The sequence below is a fragment of the Pleuronectes platessa genome, chromosome 12, assembly GCF_947347685.1.
Source record: "Pleuronectes platessa chromosome 12, fPlePla1.1, whole genome shotgun sequence".
Classification (NCBI taxonomy): domain Eukaryota; kingdom Metazoa; phylum Chordata; class Actinopteri; order Pleuronectiformes; family Pleuronectidae; genus Pleuronectes; species Pleuronectes platessa.
The window spans coordinates 2,756,681-2,777,299 of record NC_070637.1 but is presented as its reverse complement, the minus strand read 5'-3'; the positions used below and the strand labels follow the sequence as shown (position 1 = coordinate 2,777,299).

General features: G+C 39.8%; 1 protein-coding gene across 6 annotated transcripts in view; it reads left to right on the top strand.

The window, feature by feature from the left end:
- Positions 1 to 20,619, top strand: part of ltbp1 (latent transforming growth factor beta binding protein 1) — a 141,356-nt gene that overhangs the window by 31,393 nt on the left and 89,344 nt on the right. For 5 of the 6 annotated variants that reach the window (XM_053436747.1, XM_053436746.1, XM_053436745.1 and 2 more), the window contains exon 4: positions 15,270 to 15,421. In XM_053436747.1, the coding sequence (XP_053292722.1) occupies positions 15,270 to 15,421 (152 nt within the window). Of the gene's footprint in view, positions 1 to 9,678; positions 9,966 to 15,269; positions 15,422 to 20,619 lie in introns of those variants that run through there. The other variant, XM_053436748.1, reaches the window with a different exon arrangement.

Below are 20,619 nucleotides of genomic sequence, written 5' to 3'. Positions count from 1 at the left end.
AACCCCGTTTCAGGTTAATAAAGTTGAATAGAATTGAAGAAACTCAGTTAGCTATGGTAATTCTAGCCTAGGAATCTGTAGCATTACGAGAGAAAACAGAGAGAGTGAAGCTCTATCTGAACAGTTTCAAAATTACATCTACATTTGTAATTGGTCTGTTAACGGAAAAAAAAAACTCGGAGACAAAGTTCAGGAGAGAGAGCGAGTCATCCACTTACCAGAGGGTTGGCGATTCGACCCCAGTCTTCACGTTCCGCATGTCAAAGTGTCCTTGGGCAAGATACTGTACTCCAAATTGCCCCTGCCTCTAGTGTCAGCAGTGTATGAGTGATAAGTGATGGAGAAAATGATGAACATAGATGCACTGTATGACTATGTGTAAATGGCAACAAAGACTTAAAGAGAGGTCATCAAGACAAAAAAAAGCACAATTTAAAGGTAGACATGTATTATTATAGTTTAAAGTGCATACCACCACCAACTCCGAGCACGGAAGTCCCACTCTCGTCTATTGCTCATATATTTGCTGCACGTCCATCTGAAATAAAGCCACACAAATTTTACTGAGTTTAACTTTTATTGTTCTTAATACTATATAAGCCGACTTCCTCCGCCTCCCCTGTCATAGTAACTACAGTTGCTAGAGTTTCCCTAACAATAAAACATGACTATGGATAATATTAAGCTGCTGTACAGATGATTTCTGGGCTCATATTTTCAACAAGTAGGGTCTCCAACAAACATGGTGAAGGTTGTAGCCTCAAAAACATTAAAATCAAAAATGAAACCAATGAAACCACTTTATTATTTTTGAAAAGAAAAAAAAGAAAAAAGAAAATGACCAAAAAGACCAAATATTATTGAAATAGCCCTTATTCAAAAGACACAAGTTTTCTCATAGGACCAAGTGGAAGTAGAGGGTCAGTTTTTAGCTGTCCTTATTACCATATTTTTACTTTGCTTTGTAGCATGTTAGGATCCGCTCAGGCCACATTTGGTGCTTAAGTATAGAATCAATGACTCATTGCCTGCTGACCAGGAGTAATATCAGAGATTTTGCATCTGCAAAGATAAAAAAAACTTTCCTTACTGATTTCCTTAAAATGAGCAGCACCAGGGCAGCATGCTGGCTTGTCTCAGAAAGGGTCAACACAAATCCTCAGCCCACTAAATCCAGGGTTTAAAAGCAACCACGGCTTCACGCTCTCATCCATGCCATCTCTCTAATGGAGCAGAGAGAGAAAGATTTATCATACACTTTCTGGAATGTAAAGAAGACCACATTTCATAGGATTCAAATTCAGTGTTTCACTGTTTTGAGTAATTGAATGACTCAAACCACTGGTTTCTTTGTCTTTGTTTGACTTTTTGTCAATGAAACACCACTCAACCTTTGGGGTTGAGTTGATCAGTCTGAATTTGTTTCTTCAGAAACTGTCCATTACAATTTTGAATAATACAGAATAGGGCTGTAATGATTCTCAGACCACATCCAAAATCGCAGTCCAGACATCCACGGTTTTGGTTCAAGATACGTGAAGACAGAACCATGACGGGTCTCCCTGCCTAACCTCACCTGCTGCAACAGCAGCAGGTGCAACTGGGAACACAACCTTTAGACCACAGCCCCGCGTAATGTGAATCAACACAGAAGTGTACTAATAGCTTTTATATATATATATTAGTGCTGTCAAATGATTAAAATATTTAATCGCGATTAATCGCAAATTTGTATCTATTCTAAATGTCCCTTCATTTTTTTTTTTTTTTCATGATTTTTCTTTCGTTTTAATGCTCTTATCAACATGGAAAAGTGGATTAGCTTGCTTTATGCAAATGTTTTATTTTATTGAAAAACAACATTTCCAAACAGGGTGGTACAAAATAAAATAATAAAGTGCACATTTCAGGTAAACAAGGACTTAATATTTTCTTTTTTTCAAGTTTTTCTCTTTTGGCAGTTTCTATCACTAAGTTAACAGCAGACTTTTCAATTTCAATTTCAAGCTCAGCCCAGATCTCATTCAATTCCAAATTTGCTTGCAGTTATGATAAACCCATATCACGTTTTTAGGTCACCTACATTACCTACTTGACCACTTGCTCATTAATGCCCCTTGAGTAACAGTAGTGTCTCTAAAATAGTATCAGATTTTTGAGGTAGCTCAATAATCCACTGAATTGTGCTTCATGATTCACTCACCTCATGTTCACTACGCAACCCTCAGTATAAAAGTCCAAAAATGTTTTATTTGCTGACATAAAAATGTCGGTTTAGTTTGGTTTATACATTTAGCAGTTACATCTTGAAAGGAATTTTCATGAACTAACAAATGATAACAAGTTGACATCAGCATTTAAATTCAACATGTCCACAGACTTTATGCTACACTCTGCTCTTCTTTTTCACTGGACCAATGTTAAGTCTGCTGCGCTAGGTTTTATTTCACTTGGGCAAACATTTATCCTTGCAGACAGACAGCAAACATATGTGAGATCAAGAAAATACGTTTGAAAACGTTACTGCTAAATGTATAAACCAGGCAAAGGCTATGTCTGAAATCACTCCCTTCTTCTCTCATTTACAACTCAATAGTGGAGGCTAGCCTAAAACATAAATCACAGGTGGACAGGGGTTACTACTGCCTCTGGTTTTCTGTTTGTTTTTGCCATAATACTACATTTGTTAGTGCTGTCAAGGTGATAAATGTCTGTCCTCTACTTTGCTCTGTACTTACAGGACACATTCTCTGAAATGACTATGTAACAGACCTTACATCGTTGGGGAGGTTTTAAGCCCAGTAGTCTGGTCGAGGGCCCAGTCTGATAAGAGAGGAAAGGAGTGGTGAGAGGAAGTGGAGGATAATGACGCTGGTCTTGAAGAACTTGAAGAATTTGGGAACACTTGAGGAAGTGATGCTATTTCCAGGAATCATTGTGTGGAAAGTGGGGTTTTCAACACTAATCACTAACTGTCTTTTTCTGAAGCCTAAAGCATTTTTAGTTTTATCAGAAAAGTTCTGGCTAAAGATCACATACTTTAAATAAAAGGCAGAAGATGCTGCTTCACTGCTTTCTATGTGTTGGAACTCTTAATAACATCTGTCTGTAGTCACTCATCACTAGTCAGGGTAAAAACAACTGCTCTGACGTTTAAACTACAGATTGATAGAATAAGTAATGTCTTTGGCGGATTGTCCTATTGGTCTTCCTAAAAATGAAGTGCTGAGAGCAGAGGTATTATAATATATACTCAAAACTCACATATCCCAAGTTTGGTTTACTGTCCAGACCATGAGTGTTTGGACAATTTCACTTGTTTATTCTTCGTGCTCTGTGCTTCAAGAATTGATACCATGTTATAGAGCTAAGATTCAGGCTTATTTTAACCAAGTTTACGTTTATATGAACCGGTGGCAACAGACTGCCCAAAACTGTGGGAGATACAGCCCTTCTATCACAAGATGCACACATGTTGGGTGTTTAAAAGAATACAAAACTCTGTGTAATACTTACTGCTAGTTGCAGTTAAGTTGGAAACAGGACCAGAGTCTAAGTTCGTGGGAGCAGTAAAATAGTTAAACAATATAAATATAAATATAATGAACACACCAGACCATAGAATAAGTTGGAATGCCGGACTTTTATATAAGAATAGAAAAAGTAGTTTTAGATAGAATGATAAACAGGCAACATATAACACATTTTCAATACAACTAACACAAGGAAAAAATAATATTCATTCAATACAATATAATCAATATCAAGTATAATATTTACAAAAAACACATTCTAATCATACGGTGAATCTTGTGATGTAAATCCAGTTCAGTGTGTATTAACAAGTTCAGACGATCTTTCTTACGGCCACGTGCTGCAGTCCGTAAATTCCAGAAAAACACGTGCTGTCTTCCGATGAACAGGACTCCGTCCCGTGTGGTCACGCTTTGGAAAGGGTGTGGTCACTCGCTCGGTTGGTTCGCCATCTTTTCCTCTGCATGCATGAAGCTACGATGCTAGCATGGATGCTAAGCTCCTAGCGATCTTTCAGTCAGTCTAAATCACTTTTCAAATGTCCCAAAAAAAACCACAGTCTACCGACGAAGACAGAATAGAACTCAAACACTTTTAGAAAATCAAATAAAAGTTTACAACAGTCCAAATCCAGGTTTTCTAGTAACTTAAGTTCATCGTTTGGAAAACAGTCTCTTTTACTCCGTCTCCCTGTCTTCCACCTGCCGTTCTCCGGAGCAGGAGAACTACCTGGTTTCCCATTGGCTGTGGCAACTGTGCTTTCTTAAAGCAACAGTGCACTTAAAACTACTTCACAACAAATAATATGGATCCTTATTGTAATAGTTTTGATATTTGTTTTAGTGTTTGGTTAAACATTTTAATTAGATCAAATCTTGGATTTTATAGCTAATATCAACGTAACTCAGGTAAATTTTAATAATATTTATTCAATTATTTATTCACTAATTTATGTTCTAAATCATGTTTCTTTTTAACCTGGGTTATGCATACAGGCTATACTATCTCGGGTTCAGGTAAGGGCATTAAACTAGACTCTACCAGGGAATTAGTGATAGCTGTACTCAGACCTTGAAATAATGTTTGAACAATGGTCACTAAAGGGTTCCCAAATTGAGGATATCTGAATCTTTTTGGTGGCTCTCTTTGTCTTACAGATCTTCTCACTGTACTCTGGGTTTCCCCTACATCTCTATTATCTCCTTCTTCGTTGATCTCCATTTCATTTTGATGTGGGATTTCAATGTTATCCACAGGTTCGTCTGGTGAGTTTTCCTTTTCAGGTTGGTTAATTATAGATATGGGTTCCACTTCAGGTGAGCATTCTCTCTCTGGTAAGGATGGACTCCTAGGAGGGATTTCATCAGATTCCTTTGGAACACTGTTGGAAACTGCTGCAGTATCCGAACAGGTTGGCTCAACAGAAGAACTGGATTGCTCCCTGAGAGGCATTGTCACATGGTATTCATGAGTGGAACTTGTGAATCTTGAGACTGGATCATGGAAAGAATATGACAAAAAGTCATCATCTTCTTCTGAATCTAACTCTCGCTCATCAGGGACAGGTTGTTGATGCTGTCGTGTACATGGCCTTTGGGGTTTTCTTGGCACAGTGGGAGGTTCCACCTCAGACACTGGTAAGAAACCGCAAGGTAGCAGTAGATCTCTGTGCAATGTTCTAAGGGGACCATCTTGATGTTCTGGTTTGACGGTGTAAACGGGAAGGTCTCCTTTCCGGTTAACAACGACATGCACAGTTGCTTCCCACTTGTCAGCCAGCTTGTGTTTTCCTCTTAGGCGCACATTTCTGACTAGAACACGATCACCCACGTCTAAGGTGGATTCAGTGACACGTCTATCAAACCTGACTTTGTTTCTTTCTGCAGCTTTAGCAGCATTTTTATAAGCAAGCTGGTAACTTTCTTGAAGATGGGCTTTCAAGGCACGCACATATTGGGAGTGAGACTTATGATCGCTATGGCTCAATGGGAAATCAAAGGCAAGATCAATAGGCAACCGAGGCTGCCGCCCAAACATGAGCTCGTACGGCGTGAACCCGGTTGTTTCGTGTTTGGTGCAATTATAGGTCTCGCCAATGAGTTTTGTCTTGAGCTTTGAGCGTACCAAGCATGCTTAGGAGTGTCCTATTATATCTTTCAACAGGGTTTCCCCTTGGATGATATGGCGTTGTCCTAATTTTACGGATTCCTGCTAGATCACATAGCTCTTTGATTGTCTTAGACTCAAAGTCTCGGCCTTGGTCGCTATGCAGTTTTTCAGGAAAACCATAGTGGACCATGAAGTTTTCCCACAGGCATTTTGCTACAGTTCGAGTCTTCTGATTAGGGCTGGGAACTGCTACAGCATACTTAGTGAAGTAATCTGTGATCACAAGCACATCTTGTGTATTACTCCGGTCAGGTTCTATGGATAAAAAGTCCATACAGACTAATTCAAGAGGTCTAGTTACTTGAATGCTTACAAGAGGAGCTGCTTTTTCTGGCGGTGTTTTACGACAGACACAGCGGCTGCATCTCTTTATCTTTCTCTCTATGTCAGTAGCCATTCTTGGCCAAAAGAATCTGGCTCGGATGAGGTCAAGGGTACGGTCGAAGCCTAAGTGACCCATGTCATCGTGAAGACTTGACATCACTATACCTCTGAACTTTTCTGGTAGGACTATCTGGTATTGAGTTCTCTCCCCGACATGCCTCTTCCTGTAGAGAATATTGTTCTTCAACTCAAGCTTGTTCAACTCTCGAAGGAAGATGGGAAGGTCTAGCAACTCTTTCTTTACAGCTGGAGGAGGGCTCTCCCCAGTCTCCATGAGACGGAGGATTTCACAGATGGCAGGATCGTCTCTCTGTTGTTCAAATCTTCCTCTGATATACTGGAGATGACTGGAAATCCATCACAATGCTCAAAGCTGTCGGGAATAGCTTCAGCAGACATGGCAAGAGATACTATAAGAGGACTTATGTGATCATTACTGTTGGCATCTGCAGGAGGGCAGACTAGATGTTTCTCACAGATGGCGCTAACAGTCTTACAGGAGATACGAGTGAATTCGTCAGACTCAGGTATGTGTCGGTGGATGAACTGGCTTATCCGCTCTTCCTCTTTCTGTGAGACTAGATCATTGACGAGCTCAGCATGTGGACGTCGCGAGAGGCCATCAGCATCGAGATTGCGGTTCCCTGCTCGGTACTGAAGCTGGAATCTGAAGGTGGAAAGGGCAGACAACCAACGGTAACTCGTTGCATCCAACTTTGCTGTGGTGAGCAGGTAAGTTAGTGGGTTACTATCTGTGACCACTGTAAATGAAGTTCCATACAGATAATCTGAGAACTTTTCCATTACAGCCCACTTCAGTGCTAGGAATTCAAGTTTGTGAGCCGGATAGCGTGATTCACTTCTGGACAATCCACGGCTGGCATAGGCTATAACACGCATTTCCCCTTCCTGCTCCTGATAGAGGGCTGTCCCTAGTCCAGTTGTGCTTGCATCTGTATGTAGTACATACGGCAGCTTCGGGTTGGCAAACCCCAAAACGGGAGCAGTAGTGAGCCTGTCAATGATGGTTTCAAAGGCTTGTTGACAGCTGTCTGTCCATCGGTTCCCAAAAAGCTCTTTTGGCTTGTAATACAGGCCATTACTCTCTTTAGATCTGTCACTCTTGCGGAGTGGAGGATGACCGATTGTGAGGTCATTTAACGGCTTCACTATCTTGGAATAGTTTTGAATAAACCGCCTGTAATATCCAGCAAATCCTAAAAATGAACGTAGCTCTTTAAGGTTTTGAGGTCTGGGCCATGTCTTTAAGGCCTCAATCTTTTGGGGGTCTGTCTTAACACCATGTTGCGACACAATGTGCCCTAAGTATTTCACAGATGTCTGGAAAAATTTACATTTCTCTACGGACAGTTTTAGGCCATACTCCTTTAAGCGATTAAGTACATGGAGAAGGCGGGTTTCATGTTCTTCAAAGGTTTCTGAAAAGATTATTAGATCGTCTAAGAACACTAAGACTTCTTTTAGGTTGATATCACCCATGCACTTCTCCATCAACCTTTGGAATGTACTGGGAGCGTTAGTTATGCCTTGGGGCATCCTATTAAACTCCCAGAACCCCAATGGACACACAAAGGCAGTTTTGGGTTTGTCAGCCTCCTCCACCTCGATCTGATAATAACCTGACTTAAGGTCCAGGACGGAGAACCACTTTGAGCCTGTGAGCGCAGAGAAAGTCTCTTCCAGATTTGGGAGAGTGTAGGCATCCTTGATAGTCTGCAGGTTCAGTTTCCGGTAATCGATACAAAGTCGTACGTCTCCATTTTTCTTTCTAACCACCACTATTGGTGAGGAGAATGGTGACTCTGACTCCTGAATTACTCCTGCCTCACTTAGCTCCTGCAGGTGTCTCCGCACTGCATCGAGGTCTTGGGGGCGTATGGGTCGAGATCGATGTTTAAAGGGGGTTTGGTCACTTAACTTGATTTGGTGTTTAACTTTATCTGTTCGACCAAAGTCTGAGTCGTGAAGAGCAAATACTTCTGGCATAGCACCTAACTTTTTCTCTATTCTCTCCCTCCATTCAGCCGAAAGAGGAGAGCCATCAAAGTTGAATTTCAGCTTCACGTCTTCAGGAGACTTTGGTGGACTATCTTGGTGCGCTGTACTGGGTGGCCTTTGGTTACCTGGCACCACTATCTGCAAAGCATGTATTTCAGCTATGACACTCTTTGCTGGAATAATTATGTCATGCTTACTTTCGTTGCGTAACACCACTGGTACTTTCTTAGATGGTGTGTCGGGGAAACTGATTAAACAGCTGGTAACTAACATGCCTCCAGGTAAAGAAGACGACACAGGTGGTTCAATAACAATCCACCGGTCGGGGACTTTATCTTTTACATGCACCGATCCTTCTATCACACAGCTTCGTCCAGCAGGTACGACTGTAGGATCTTTCCCTGACAACCTCACTAACCCTAGGCTGCTATTTTCTTTTTGCTTATTTCTCTGCTGCATAACTTTCATAACAACTCTGCAACCATAGGATAGAGCTTGCAGGTTTGTGTTTTTACTAGAGCAGTTCTCATAAACTAAGTCCAAAGTATTTGTGCCTATCAACAGTGTTGACTGTGCGCTAGACTGCACGTCTGGTACGACTAAAGCAAGGGTAGGCACAGTGATCTCAGAGCCAAAGCAGCTCTTGGGGAAGGTGATATCTACTTCTATGAAGCCTGAATAGGGTACGGCCTGACCATTTGCAGCCTCTACTTCTAACAGCTCATTCAAAGGGTGGATCTTTAAGTTTGAGAGGTTGCTCTCATGGAAAGACTGTGACACTGTCGTCACTTGAGATCCGGTGTCAAGAAGGCAGTTACATCTTTGTCCATTTATGAGCACTTTAGCTGTGTATTTAGCACCGATCAAACCTCTTGGTATTTTCATATTGCTAAGTTTTGAACGTGAACACTTTTCCTTTCTATTATGTTCAGTGTCAGAGTTGAGACTGTGGTCACTGTCTTCAGCTCTCATTTGTCCCACAATGAGGGCTGATTTCAGTTTAAAGGCTGGGAAGAAGCTGAGCCATTTTGACTGTCGTATCGGGACTGTTTCTCTTTTAGTTGGGTCTTCTTTGCAGCTACTAATGCTGTATTTGGCTCATTACAACAAGCAATGGCAATATGCCCGTCCTCACCACACCGAAAGCAATACCATGGCTTGGGTCTGCTACTAGGCTTTTGATCTGCTGTTGACTGCAAGTGTCCAGGTGCTTTGCTCTTCTTATTCCAGTTTCCTCCATAGCCAGTGGTATTGATCTTAGTCTTAGGCATCTTCTGGCTGTTAGTGTGTGTGAGTTGGCTACGGAGCTCAGCAACCTGTTTTTGTAACTCGGCGACAACAGCATCTGGAGATGACACCTTTGGCTCTGCTTTCTGCATCTTTAATCCAGTGAGCTGGCTCTTCAAATCAGCGATTTGCTTCCTTATTTCAGTGATGTCAGTCTCTAATGGTGTGTCATTTTCAAGAGAGTTAACAGCTAACACATGTGCACTGACTTTTTGCTTTGGTGCACCAAAATGTTTTTTCATCCGATTTTCTTTTGCACTGTGTTTATCTTCTTCAACACGCAGCTGCAGCAACAATTCAGGGAATGGAGGTGGGTTGTCTCTCTAACGTTCAAGCTGAAGGTCAGTTATCAACACATCTTCCCAACATCCACGACAGAACTGGCGCAAAAGATGTTTGTCAACTTCAGTTGCAGATACTCCGCCTCTTTTCTGTGCTCTGGAAAGAACTGTCTGTAGCCTGTGTAGGTACTGAGAAGGCTTCTCTCCTGAGTTCTGGAATGTGTTGAGGAACACAGCAAAAAGCTCATCACCATCTTCTACTATTCCGAATGCTGAGTCTAAGAGTTCAAGGTAAGCTGTAGGCAAGGCTTGTGGGCCTAATGGTTTCACAACATTAGCTGCTGGTGATACAAGGCTGTCTAGTATCTTTCTAGAGCGCTGTACATCTGACACAGCTGGGTCTTTCAGAATGAGCTCAACACTATTTCGCCATGTGTCGAAGTCAACCTCATGGTTGGGGCAAGGAGTTCTGCCAGAAAATACTCTGAGTCTGAATGATGCACTCATTGGTGATACTGGGGCTTCACTTCTCACTACATGCTATGATTAACATAACTCATAGCAGCAACAGGTGCTTTGTTTCCTTTGGCCTGTCCGAATGCTCCAGTCTCAGTTCCATTCTGGGGGAATTTTCCATTCTCCTTTGAGCTAACAGGGGAGGCCCGCTCAACTCTCTGCGACTGAGATGCTATGGGGTTAATTACTTTGCTCTGGATCATGGTATCGGGAGACTCAGTTTCAGGCTCTTCGACAGGTCCTACTGATAGGCTGCATTGTGAGAGTTGTTCTTGTAGGATTTCTTCAAAGGGTCTGCCACTCAATTTGGCAATCTTTTGCAGTTCACTCAAAAAACTCTGGGTGGCGCTCACAGTTGCAGTGGGAACATATTCACAGGGCAGGGCTTTGATCAGGTATGCGACTTCACTGGAACGTTCATAACTATATGGGAATAAGGGTTCAAGGGCTCTCACTGCAGCTCCACTCTCATACTCTACAATGGCATTTTTGTGGTATGATGATTCAGGGTCATCTATCCTAACGATTCTAGCAATTCGCCCATATTTGTTCAAGAAGACAGTTACCGCCTCATCTAGCTCTGTATTAGTGAGTCCACTGACAATAACTGAGTTTGGGACCTTAATGTTTTCTCTATCTACAACCTCCATATTGTCCGGACTTAATTCTATTTTAGGTCTGGGTGTTCAGATTAATTTATTTTCACTAATAATCTCCCTTATTTTGATCAATTAACTGCTCCTGGCTGGTTCGCCAATTTTATGTAACACTTACTGCTAGTTGCAGTTAAGTTGGAAACAGGACCAGAGTCTAAGTTGGTGGGAGCAGTAAAATAGTTAAACAATATAAATATAAATATAATGAACACACCAGACCATAGAATAAGTTGGAATGCCGGACTTTTATATAAGAATAGAAAAAGTAGTTTTAGATAGAATGATAAACAGGCAACATATAACACATTTTCAATACAACTAACACAAGGAAAAAATAATATTCATTCAATACAATATAATCAATATCAAGTATAATATTTACAAAAAACACATTCTAATCATACGGTGAATCTTGTGATGTAAATCCAGTTCAGTGTGTATTAACAAGTTCAGACGATCTTTCTTACGGCCACGTGCTGCAGTCCGTAAATTCCAGAAAAACACGTGCTGTCCTCCGATGAACAGGACTCCGTCCCGTGTGGTCACGCTTTGGAAAGGGTGTGGTCACTCGCTCGGTTGGTTCGCCATCTTTTCCTCTGCATGCATGAAGCTACGATGCTAGCATGGATGCTAAGCTCCTCGCGATCTTTCAGTCAGTCTAAATCACTTTTCAAATGTCCCAAAAAAAACCACAGTCTACCGACGAAGACAGATTATAACTCAAACACTTTTAGAAAATAAAATACAAGTTTACAACAGTCCAAATCCAGGTTTTCTAGTAACTTAAGTTCATCGTTTGGAAAACAGTCTCTTTTTCTCCGTCTCCCTGTCTTCCACCTGCCGTTCTCCGGAGCAGGAGAACTACCTGGTTTCCCATTGGCTGTGGCAACTGTGCTTTCTTAAAGCAACAGTGCACTTAAAACTACTTCACAACAAATAATATGGATCCTTATTGTAATAGTTTTGATATTTGTTTTAGTGTTTGGTTAAACATTTTAATTAGATCAAATCTTGGATTTTATAACTAATATCAACGTAACTCAGGTAAATTTTAATAATATTTATTCACTAATTTATGTTCTAAATCATGTTTCTTTTTAACCTGGGTTACATCTGTTATCGTGACTGTGAAGGCTTTGACCAACCAACTCTTTGTATATTCCTGGGTGATTCCCTCCCCCAGCTTCACTGCAGCCTCCTTTAGCTCTTGTTAGTTTTGTGGTCTGTGCCTTTAGTATGCTCTTCGCCAAATAGAATATTGTTCAGATGGTCTGAGATCAAGTGACTGACTCGGCCAGTCGATGATGTTCCACCTCTTCACCCTAAAAAAGCTTAGTGCTTTAACTATATAGAAAGCTCCAGCAAACCTTTGCATCCATCCTGTTGTTTCAGTCAGTAGTGGAATCATCAATAAATGCTGGTGCGTCAGTTAGTAGCCATACATGTCCAAACCTAACCTAATAGCACCATATTTGATAGATGAGGTGGTTGGGTCCCACGCTCCTACTCTTTTCTCCATACCCTTTTCCTTTACATTCTTTTTTTTTTTTTTTTTTTCAAAATATTTTTATTAGAAAGATACATTACAATACTTCCAATGAAAGAGATACAATTTCCTTTCCTTTTTTCTTTTAAACACATGGATATGCACACGGACACATAAACACATATGAATATAGAAGAAGATAATCAGATTGAATTAAATTAGTACAGAGTACCGTGTAAAAACAATGAACAACCCCCCCACCCACGTCCACACTCAGCGCCTCATGATCAACTCACATATTACTTGTTATTGATGCAATAATAAAAGATACAACAGTAACAGGCACACATTCAGTTGGGAAGTACCCTCAAATTAGTGAAATAGGAAATAAAGGGTTGCCATTTGTGGAAAAATTTGACTGTACATCCTCTCAACGTATATTTAATTTTCTCAAGTTTTAAGAAAAACATTACGTCTTTGAGCCACTGGGAGATAGAAGGATATTTAGCAGATTTCCAGTGTAACAATAAGGAACGCCTTGCTAATAAGGATGTGAAAGCTATGATGTCCTTTTGTGTACGGTTAAGTACAAGTGAAGAGTCAGGAATCCCAAATATAGCAATCAGAGGACAAGGTTGGAGGTTTACTCCAAGAACAGTGGACATAATAGTAAAGTAACCCGCCCAGAAACCTTTCAGATCCGGACAAAGAAAAAACATGTGACTAAGGTGACAAGGAGAGCTATAACATTTATCACATTTGTCTTCCACTTCTGGATACAGTTCAGACAATCTAGACTTAGAAAAGTGTGTCCTGTATAGGACCTTAAATTGAATAAGTCCAAGATGAGCACAAGAAGTGGTAGATCGTATCCTCTCTATGGCCTGCTCCCAGGACTCCTCATGTATTTGTATTCCCAGTTCCCTTTCCCATGTACACTTAAGTTTAGCATTAGAGTGGTCGCTAAAAGCTAAGATAATATCATACAGCTTTGAAATGATTCCTCTGTTATGAGGAACAAATGATAGCATGGTTTCCCACTGGTGTTCTGTAGGCAAAGAGGGGAAATTAGGAAAACACCTAGCCACAAACTTGCGAGTTTGAAAATAGCGAAACAGGTGAGTAACAGGGAGGTCATAACGAGATGACAAATTTGCAAAACTATCAAAGACACCATTTACATATAAATATCTGAATTGTGTAATACCCTTGTTGTACCACACTGAAAATGTCGAGTCCAAAAGTGATGGAGGAAATAAATGGTTGTTATTTTAAGGACCTAGGGAAGACGCAGCTACAAATTTAAAGTACCGTCTAAATTGATACCAGATTTTGAGAGTGTTAAGAACCACTTGATTATCGGTATATAAAGACGGTCTTGTAGGTAAAGAGGAATAAAGTAGAGCAGGTATAGAAGACCCCCTACAGGATGATAATTCTAATTTACACCAAGAGGATCCAGGAGATTTTAACCAATAGCAAAGTTTATGAATGTGAGCAGCCCAATAGTAAGTTTGAAAATTAGGTAATGCAAGTCCTCCACTAAGTTTGCATCTCTTCAAAATAGATTTACGAACCCTAGGTGGTTTCCCACCCCAAATAAAAGAACGTATCATCTTATCCAGTGAGTCAAAAAAATGTTTTGGCAAAAAAAGAGGAAGCGACTGGAATAAAAATAGAAATTTTGGTAAAATATTCATTTTAACAACATTGATCTTGCCAATTAATGAAAGGGGGAGGTTACCCCATCTTTGAATATCTGATGAAATCTTTTCAGTGAGAGGAGTGAAATTAGCAGATGCAAGGCTGGATAAAGAGCGAGTTACATTAATACCTAGGTATTTAAACCCTGATGGACTAAGTTGAAAAGGTAAATCTGATTGTTGAATGTGACATGCTGCAGTATTGATGGGAAAACACTCACTTTTCCCCAGATTCAATTTATAACCTGAGAAGGTGCTGAAGTTCTCCAAAGTACTTAAAACAGCAGGGATAGAAAGAGTAGGATCAGTTATGTACAGTAACAAATCATCCGCATACAGTGATAATTTATGTTCGATTCCATTACGGATGATTCCTTTGAATAAAGGGGAAGATCTTAATGAAATAGACAGAGGCTCAATAGCGATGGCGAAAAGCAAAGGTGATAAAGGACAACCTTGGCGACATCCACGTTCGAGGGCAAAATAATCAGAATAAACATCATTGGTATGAACACTGGCCTTAGGGGATGAATAAAGAAGACGAATCCAAGAAATGAATTTATCACCAAATCCGAATTTCTTTAAAACTGCAAACAAGTACTCCCACTCTACCCTATCGAATGCCTTTTCAGCATCTAACGAAATCACAAGTTCAGGAAGTTTAGCAGAATGTTTTGAGTAAATTATGTTGAAAAGTGTACGGATATTAAAAACAATTGACGTCCCTTTATAAAACCATTTTGCTCTTCGGATATAATATGAGGAAGCACATTTACATTCTTTTAACAGAGATTGATTTATTTTGTATCAGTCCACAGACAGTGTTGTTCTACAACACTATTTTCTAGTTTACTAGGCTCACTTTTTTTAGAAAGTGCCCAAGTGATGTTTTGGCAAACCAGCTTCCTTTGATAGCTCTAATGAAGCTTTGCCTTTTTGCTCTTAACTCTTAGTCAACCCTGAGCCACATGTGAGTTTTGTGAATGAATTAATACAGAAAAAACACACTGCTGCCCAAGAGACTGTTGGACTGTTGAACCCTAAAAGGGATATGTCTCTCATACTTGTCCTTTCTATATTGATATTAACCTACTCAAATAAAAGCCAAGAGTCAATTGTATTGTCCATTATTGTTTTGTCAAAGTAACTGTGCTGTCTATGTATACATGCATTGTTTGCCATTTCATTTTCAGAACTCTGTATTTATTTTAATTTTACGATTCTTTACTTACAGCATCCGGTCCATGCCCATGCACCCAGTTAAGAGCCAGCAGTATGTTATAAAGCCCAAATACTACCACACACACACTACACACAGACAGACACATGTTCAGTCCCAACCAGAGAGGCCAATCCCCCTAAGAGTCGGACACAACCCCTACCACGGTGAGTAACAATTGGAAAATTCTACATAATGGGTTTGGAAAGTTATTTTCAAATGTGTTTTCTCCCGTTAGTCTGCAATTTCCTGTGGTTCTCTCAAACTATTTTTCAAGCTTGAGATAAATAATCAATGATAGCCACAAATGCTTGTGTCATTGTCAAATATTACTTTTCTTGCTTTTACTTGAGTTGACTTACTGCAGAACATAAACAATACTAAAGGAGACATGATTTGAATTCCTGTCTCATTCATTGTGTATAGCAGAGTCCAAAATGTCATTGTCGCTGACACCCTTTTGTGTGAATATGATCTTGGTGTCCAAAAGAGTTAATGTTTACTGCATAGACTTGCACATGCTCGTTTTCAATTTTAACTAATGTGTTGTCCACATATTTAAATCAGTGGCTCAGTTCTGTTCCTCTGAAGGAGTTCAGGGCTCTGCTTTCTACTCCTTCCTTCTAGTAGTTGGCCACAGTCTGGGGTTCTGATGAGTCTGTTTGCTTGTCTGGCCTTAATAAGGTTGAATACCGAGGTCGAGCAGTCAGTCAGAACTGAAGAAGACTCATGAATGAGAGAGCAAAAATCTTTTTCTACAAAGTCCAGTTATGCTTGTTTGATTTTAACCTTAATGTTTTATCTAATACATTTTCATGACAAAACATCAGTTTACATTTCTAGTCCGTATCAAGTAAATTTTTAGAAAAGCAACATCTGCAAATATACTTGGAAATAGTTTAGTAAGTGCCTCAACCAGAGATGCACCTCTCCATGTAGAGTCAGAGCAGTAGCGCAGAGTGCTGTTCAGCAAGGCAAGCATCAAGCTCAGAGAACTGGCCAAGTGAGAAATCTTGGGAATCCCTGGTAAACAGTTGTATATTCTTGGGAAGCAATCATAGAAATTGCAGGAAAATCTTCAACTTGAGGTTGTCCACAAATGCTCACACCACACACACGTACACACAACTCATCCCATCTGCTCTGACACTGACTAAATGGGAAGACTATGGAGCTTGCAGTTGGGTAATAACAGGATTTGTTCAAATTGCAGCTCAAGCAGTAATGGCATAAAGACTTAAGCATTGCCTGCTGTTGAAAACAATGCACTCTCTAGCTCCACCAAGTCGTGATTTTCCCATCTAAACTCCTCACATGGTTTACACTCAATAAATGTCCTAATATCTCACCTACACCAATAGATTAGAGGAATTGTCTGAAAACTGAAAAAGATTTGTATCAGAACTGGGGGGGCGGGTTTTCTTTCCTCTGGCATTATAGAATACTATATCAGTCACAGGAACTAGACCGGGAATTCACTTTACATTTCGCTGCTGAAACTTAAAGGTTCAGTGTAAGATTTAGGTGAAAGGGATCTTTTGACAGAAATGTAATATAAAGTAATCCTAGTGATGTTTTCACGAGTGTGTTTCATATAAATTATACAAATTGTTGTTTTATTTATCCAAGAATGGACCCTTAAATTGTAATACTTTATATTTACAGGGGGGGGGGTTCCTCTCTATGGAGGCCGCCATGTTTCTTGTTGTAGCACAGACTGGACAAATTAAACACCCTTTTGAGTATTCATGAAAGGTGTAGGTTGCAACAGGTTCTTTTTCATGTTTGGAAGGGGAGGATGACGTGAGGGGTATTTAGCTGCAACATGCACCTTCAACATTAGATGTCACTAAATTCTACACACTGCCACTTTAAGGTGGAGTATATTTATTAACATACATACTCCAAAGATGAACTGAAGTAATTAAATATTTGTAGAGGTTCTGCTGTGGGAGAGAGATTGGTTGTTGGTCCAGGTAGCCTGAGAATTGGGTGTCAAAATGGGTGAAAGTGCAAAGAGACACAGAACTATCATGTTGAACTCCAAGTTAGCTTCTGCTGAGAAACCATAAGCAGTGTGTGCGTCTGTCAGCATGAACAGAACCATAGGTTCTTAAGGCAGATCCCATTGTTTTCATGCACTCACATATTTGTTAGACACTTTTCATATGTTAGCTGCACAAACCATTTAAACAGAAAAGTAAAAAAAATTTACCAACTTCGGCAACTCTTACATATCAGTCATATTTCACAAGCTTGTGGTTTGTTATTGCGGCTTTTCATAAATTCAAGGCCAAAATCGAGTGACAGACTTCTGTATGCATCTATGAATAAGTCAATATTATTCAAAGAATCTGTAGACTGTAGTTTGAGTGGTTATGCCTCTGGCCACAGCCAGACAGACCAACTGAGGGTTATTAATGGGGAGGGCGAGAAGACCCAGACCTGGCCACACGTCAAAATAACCTCTGGCTCAGTTTAATTTCAGCTAACAGTATGTAAATGCCAATGAAATGGTGAGACCTAAAAGTTAGAGAGGGAAATGGGACACAGATGCATACACAGCGGTGAGAGGGCAGCCACCAAAATTTCCAAATCATTCACATTCAGTACATTTGTAGGGAAACCAGACAGAAATTACTGGTTTTATATATGGCTTCCAAATAAATATATAGCAATGCTTGTCTTATTTCAAGACTTGCATTATTTGAAGCACTGTACATGGTCAAAATGTACAGTGCCATCTCACCAGAGTGGGGCCTTAGATACTCCATGGGTGTTTATACTGAAGCAGTACTCCATTCCAAATGAGAGACCACAGAATTCACCATAGTGTGACAAAAATATCCAATTACAATTAGTCTGACCAACATTTTGATTTGAATCGCAAGTGTTTTTTATAAATTACTGTCCAGGCCTCTACTGGTTGTCTACATTGTATCAAATATCTACCAAGTGTAACTACAAATTTATAGTTTCCACATGAACAGGATCTGTTCAAATGATACAATTGCTTGCCTTGAAAGGTTGACAGTGTTTTTTCCAGGTTAAATTTTTTCAGTCAGTGAAAGAAGAGTCAACATCAAAGTAAACATATGCGTATACATCAAATAAATGGTAAATGAATTTGTATTTATATAGCGCTTTTCTAGTCTTGATGACCACTCAAAGCGCTTTACATTACAGTTTCACATTCACCCATTCACACACACATTCATACAGTGCATCTATCCCCTTACTTTGTTATTCTATGGGGGGCCATTCGGGGTTCAGCATCTTGCCCAAGGACACTTCGGCATGCAGATGGTTCAGACTGGGAATCAAACCACCGACCTTCAGGTTGGAGGACGACCACTCTACCCCTCAGCCACAGCCGCCACACGTTGTAAGAAAAACATCAGAATTATGTATCAGATTCACTCACATTTACAAATATGATGTCCAGTGCCTCGTGTCCAGATGAGATTTAAAGCACATACATTTACACCACATATCTTTATTTTGTCGGGCTTCATGCTAAGTGAGAGTCGCTTTAAATACATTAACAGTTTAGCGTGCATAAAAAAAAACTGTAAATATCTAGCACAAATCCTTAAATGCATCATGTTAAAGAACAATAAGAGAGAAGATTTTTTTTCATTGCCCCTCCTTCTCTCACGCAGATTATTCAGTGGTTGATCAGGGACCGTACAAACACTCCAGCAGCTCAGTGTGTCTTGTATTTGATGTATATAGAGACCGTGTTGCTTAAATGAGACAGAGAACAACAGCTAATTTCAGTGTCATTTTAGTGTAACTTTAGCTGCCATAGAACTCTGACAATGCATGTAGTAAGAAAATCTGACAATGAGTATATATTTCCACTCACAGACATAGTTACACTATTGCGGAATAAAGATTGTATCTGTATCCCAGAGAGAAAGCTGCATTTATACCTTTTGAACATCTGGCTAGAATGGAATACAAAAATGTAAGAGGTGATTCAGACAATCCCTCTTGAAAACTTCTTGGATGAATGCACACTATGCTTTAATGAGATCAAATAGCTGTCTGACCCGCCTGTGTAAATGGGGTCATAAGTTCAGCTTCAACATGAATATGTAACTTAAGTCTAGCCCACAATATTCTTTGAATGTTTAACTCTGACATACTAACTGCTGAAGTGACATAGATCCTTTCACTCAAAAAAAAAACGTAAAAGACGCAGGCTTATACTTGTTTGACTGGTGGTTCAAATACTAAAACTTTGAAAATATGACAGTGACACCTTCTGAATACATTGCATTTTGTCATTGGCTTATATTTTGAAAGTAAGAAAAGTTTAAATATTTGTTTGGGTGTTGATCTGGGTCCAAATTGGAAACAGCATCGGGAAACCCTAAATATCCTTTTTAAACACTTAATCAGGAACCCTTAGATAACACTAGGTAGTTCCTCCCTTGATTTTCAAACATCTCAGTTGTAGGTGTCATACATTCAACAAGATGTTGGAAACTTTCCTATTTTCCATATTTTAAATGACTTCATCACATAATTTCAAGCAATGGTGGTGCTATGGCAGAATGAAGGGAGAAAGAGATGAACAGATGGTTGCCAGTCAGCTGATCAGGTTACAGCAGGAAACATCACAACCAAAACAGGATGCATCACTCCACGATTTTTCATAAAGGTGGCACCTGAAAAGTTGGATATTGTTGAACATGACGGAATGCACTGCAGTTTTATGCCTTCGCCTAACAGTGCAGTTTCTGTGTACATATTTCTACATATACTTTCTAACAGATTCATATTGAAGTCACTGTTACGTTTACTTTTGACTATTGAAACATAATCACTTTATCTTTGAGTCCAAGTGACAACTGATCAAAAGTTGAAGAAAGTCCCCTAAGCAGTCTTGAGAAATCACATTCAAGAGGCCAAAACATGTTTTTTTTAAGAAACTGTGACCTTGACCTTTGACCTCCAAGCTCAAGTAAATGTTTGTGCCAAAAGTGAAAAAAATCCCATGATGTTGTTCAGAGATTCACAAGACACAGTCAACACTTAAGATGTCACAGTGACCTTAAACTTCTGACCTTTGACCACCAAATGCTATCAATTCATTTTTGAGTCAAAGTGAATGTGTTTACAATATTTGAAGACATTACCTCAGATATCATGTTCAAGAAAAATATAAACAAGTCCAGGTAAATATTGGTACCAAATTTGGGGAAATACCTTCAAGGCATATAATGTCATGTTCACAGGAATGGGACGTACGGACGTACTGACAACCCCGAAAACAATGCTTCCGGCGCAGAGGCATGAAAAGAAAAAGAGTTGTAAACGATATATAAACAAAAAGAGACTGCAAAGAGGAATTAAT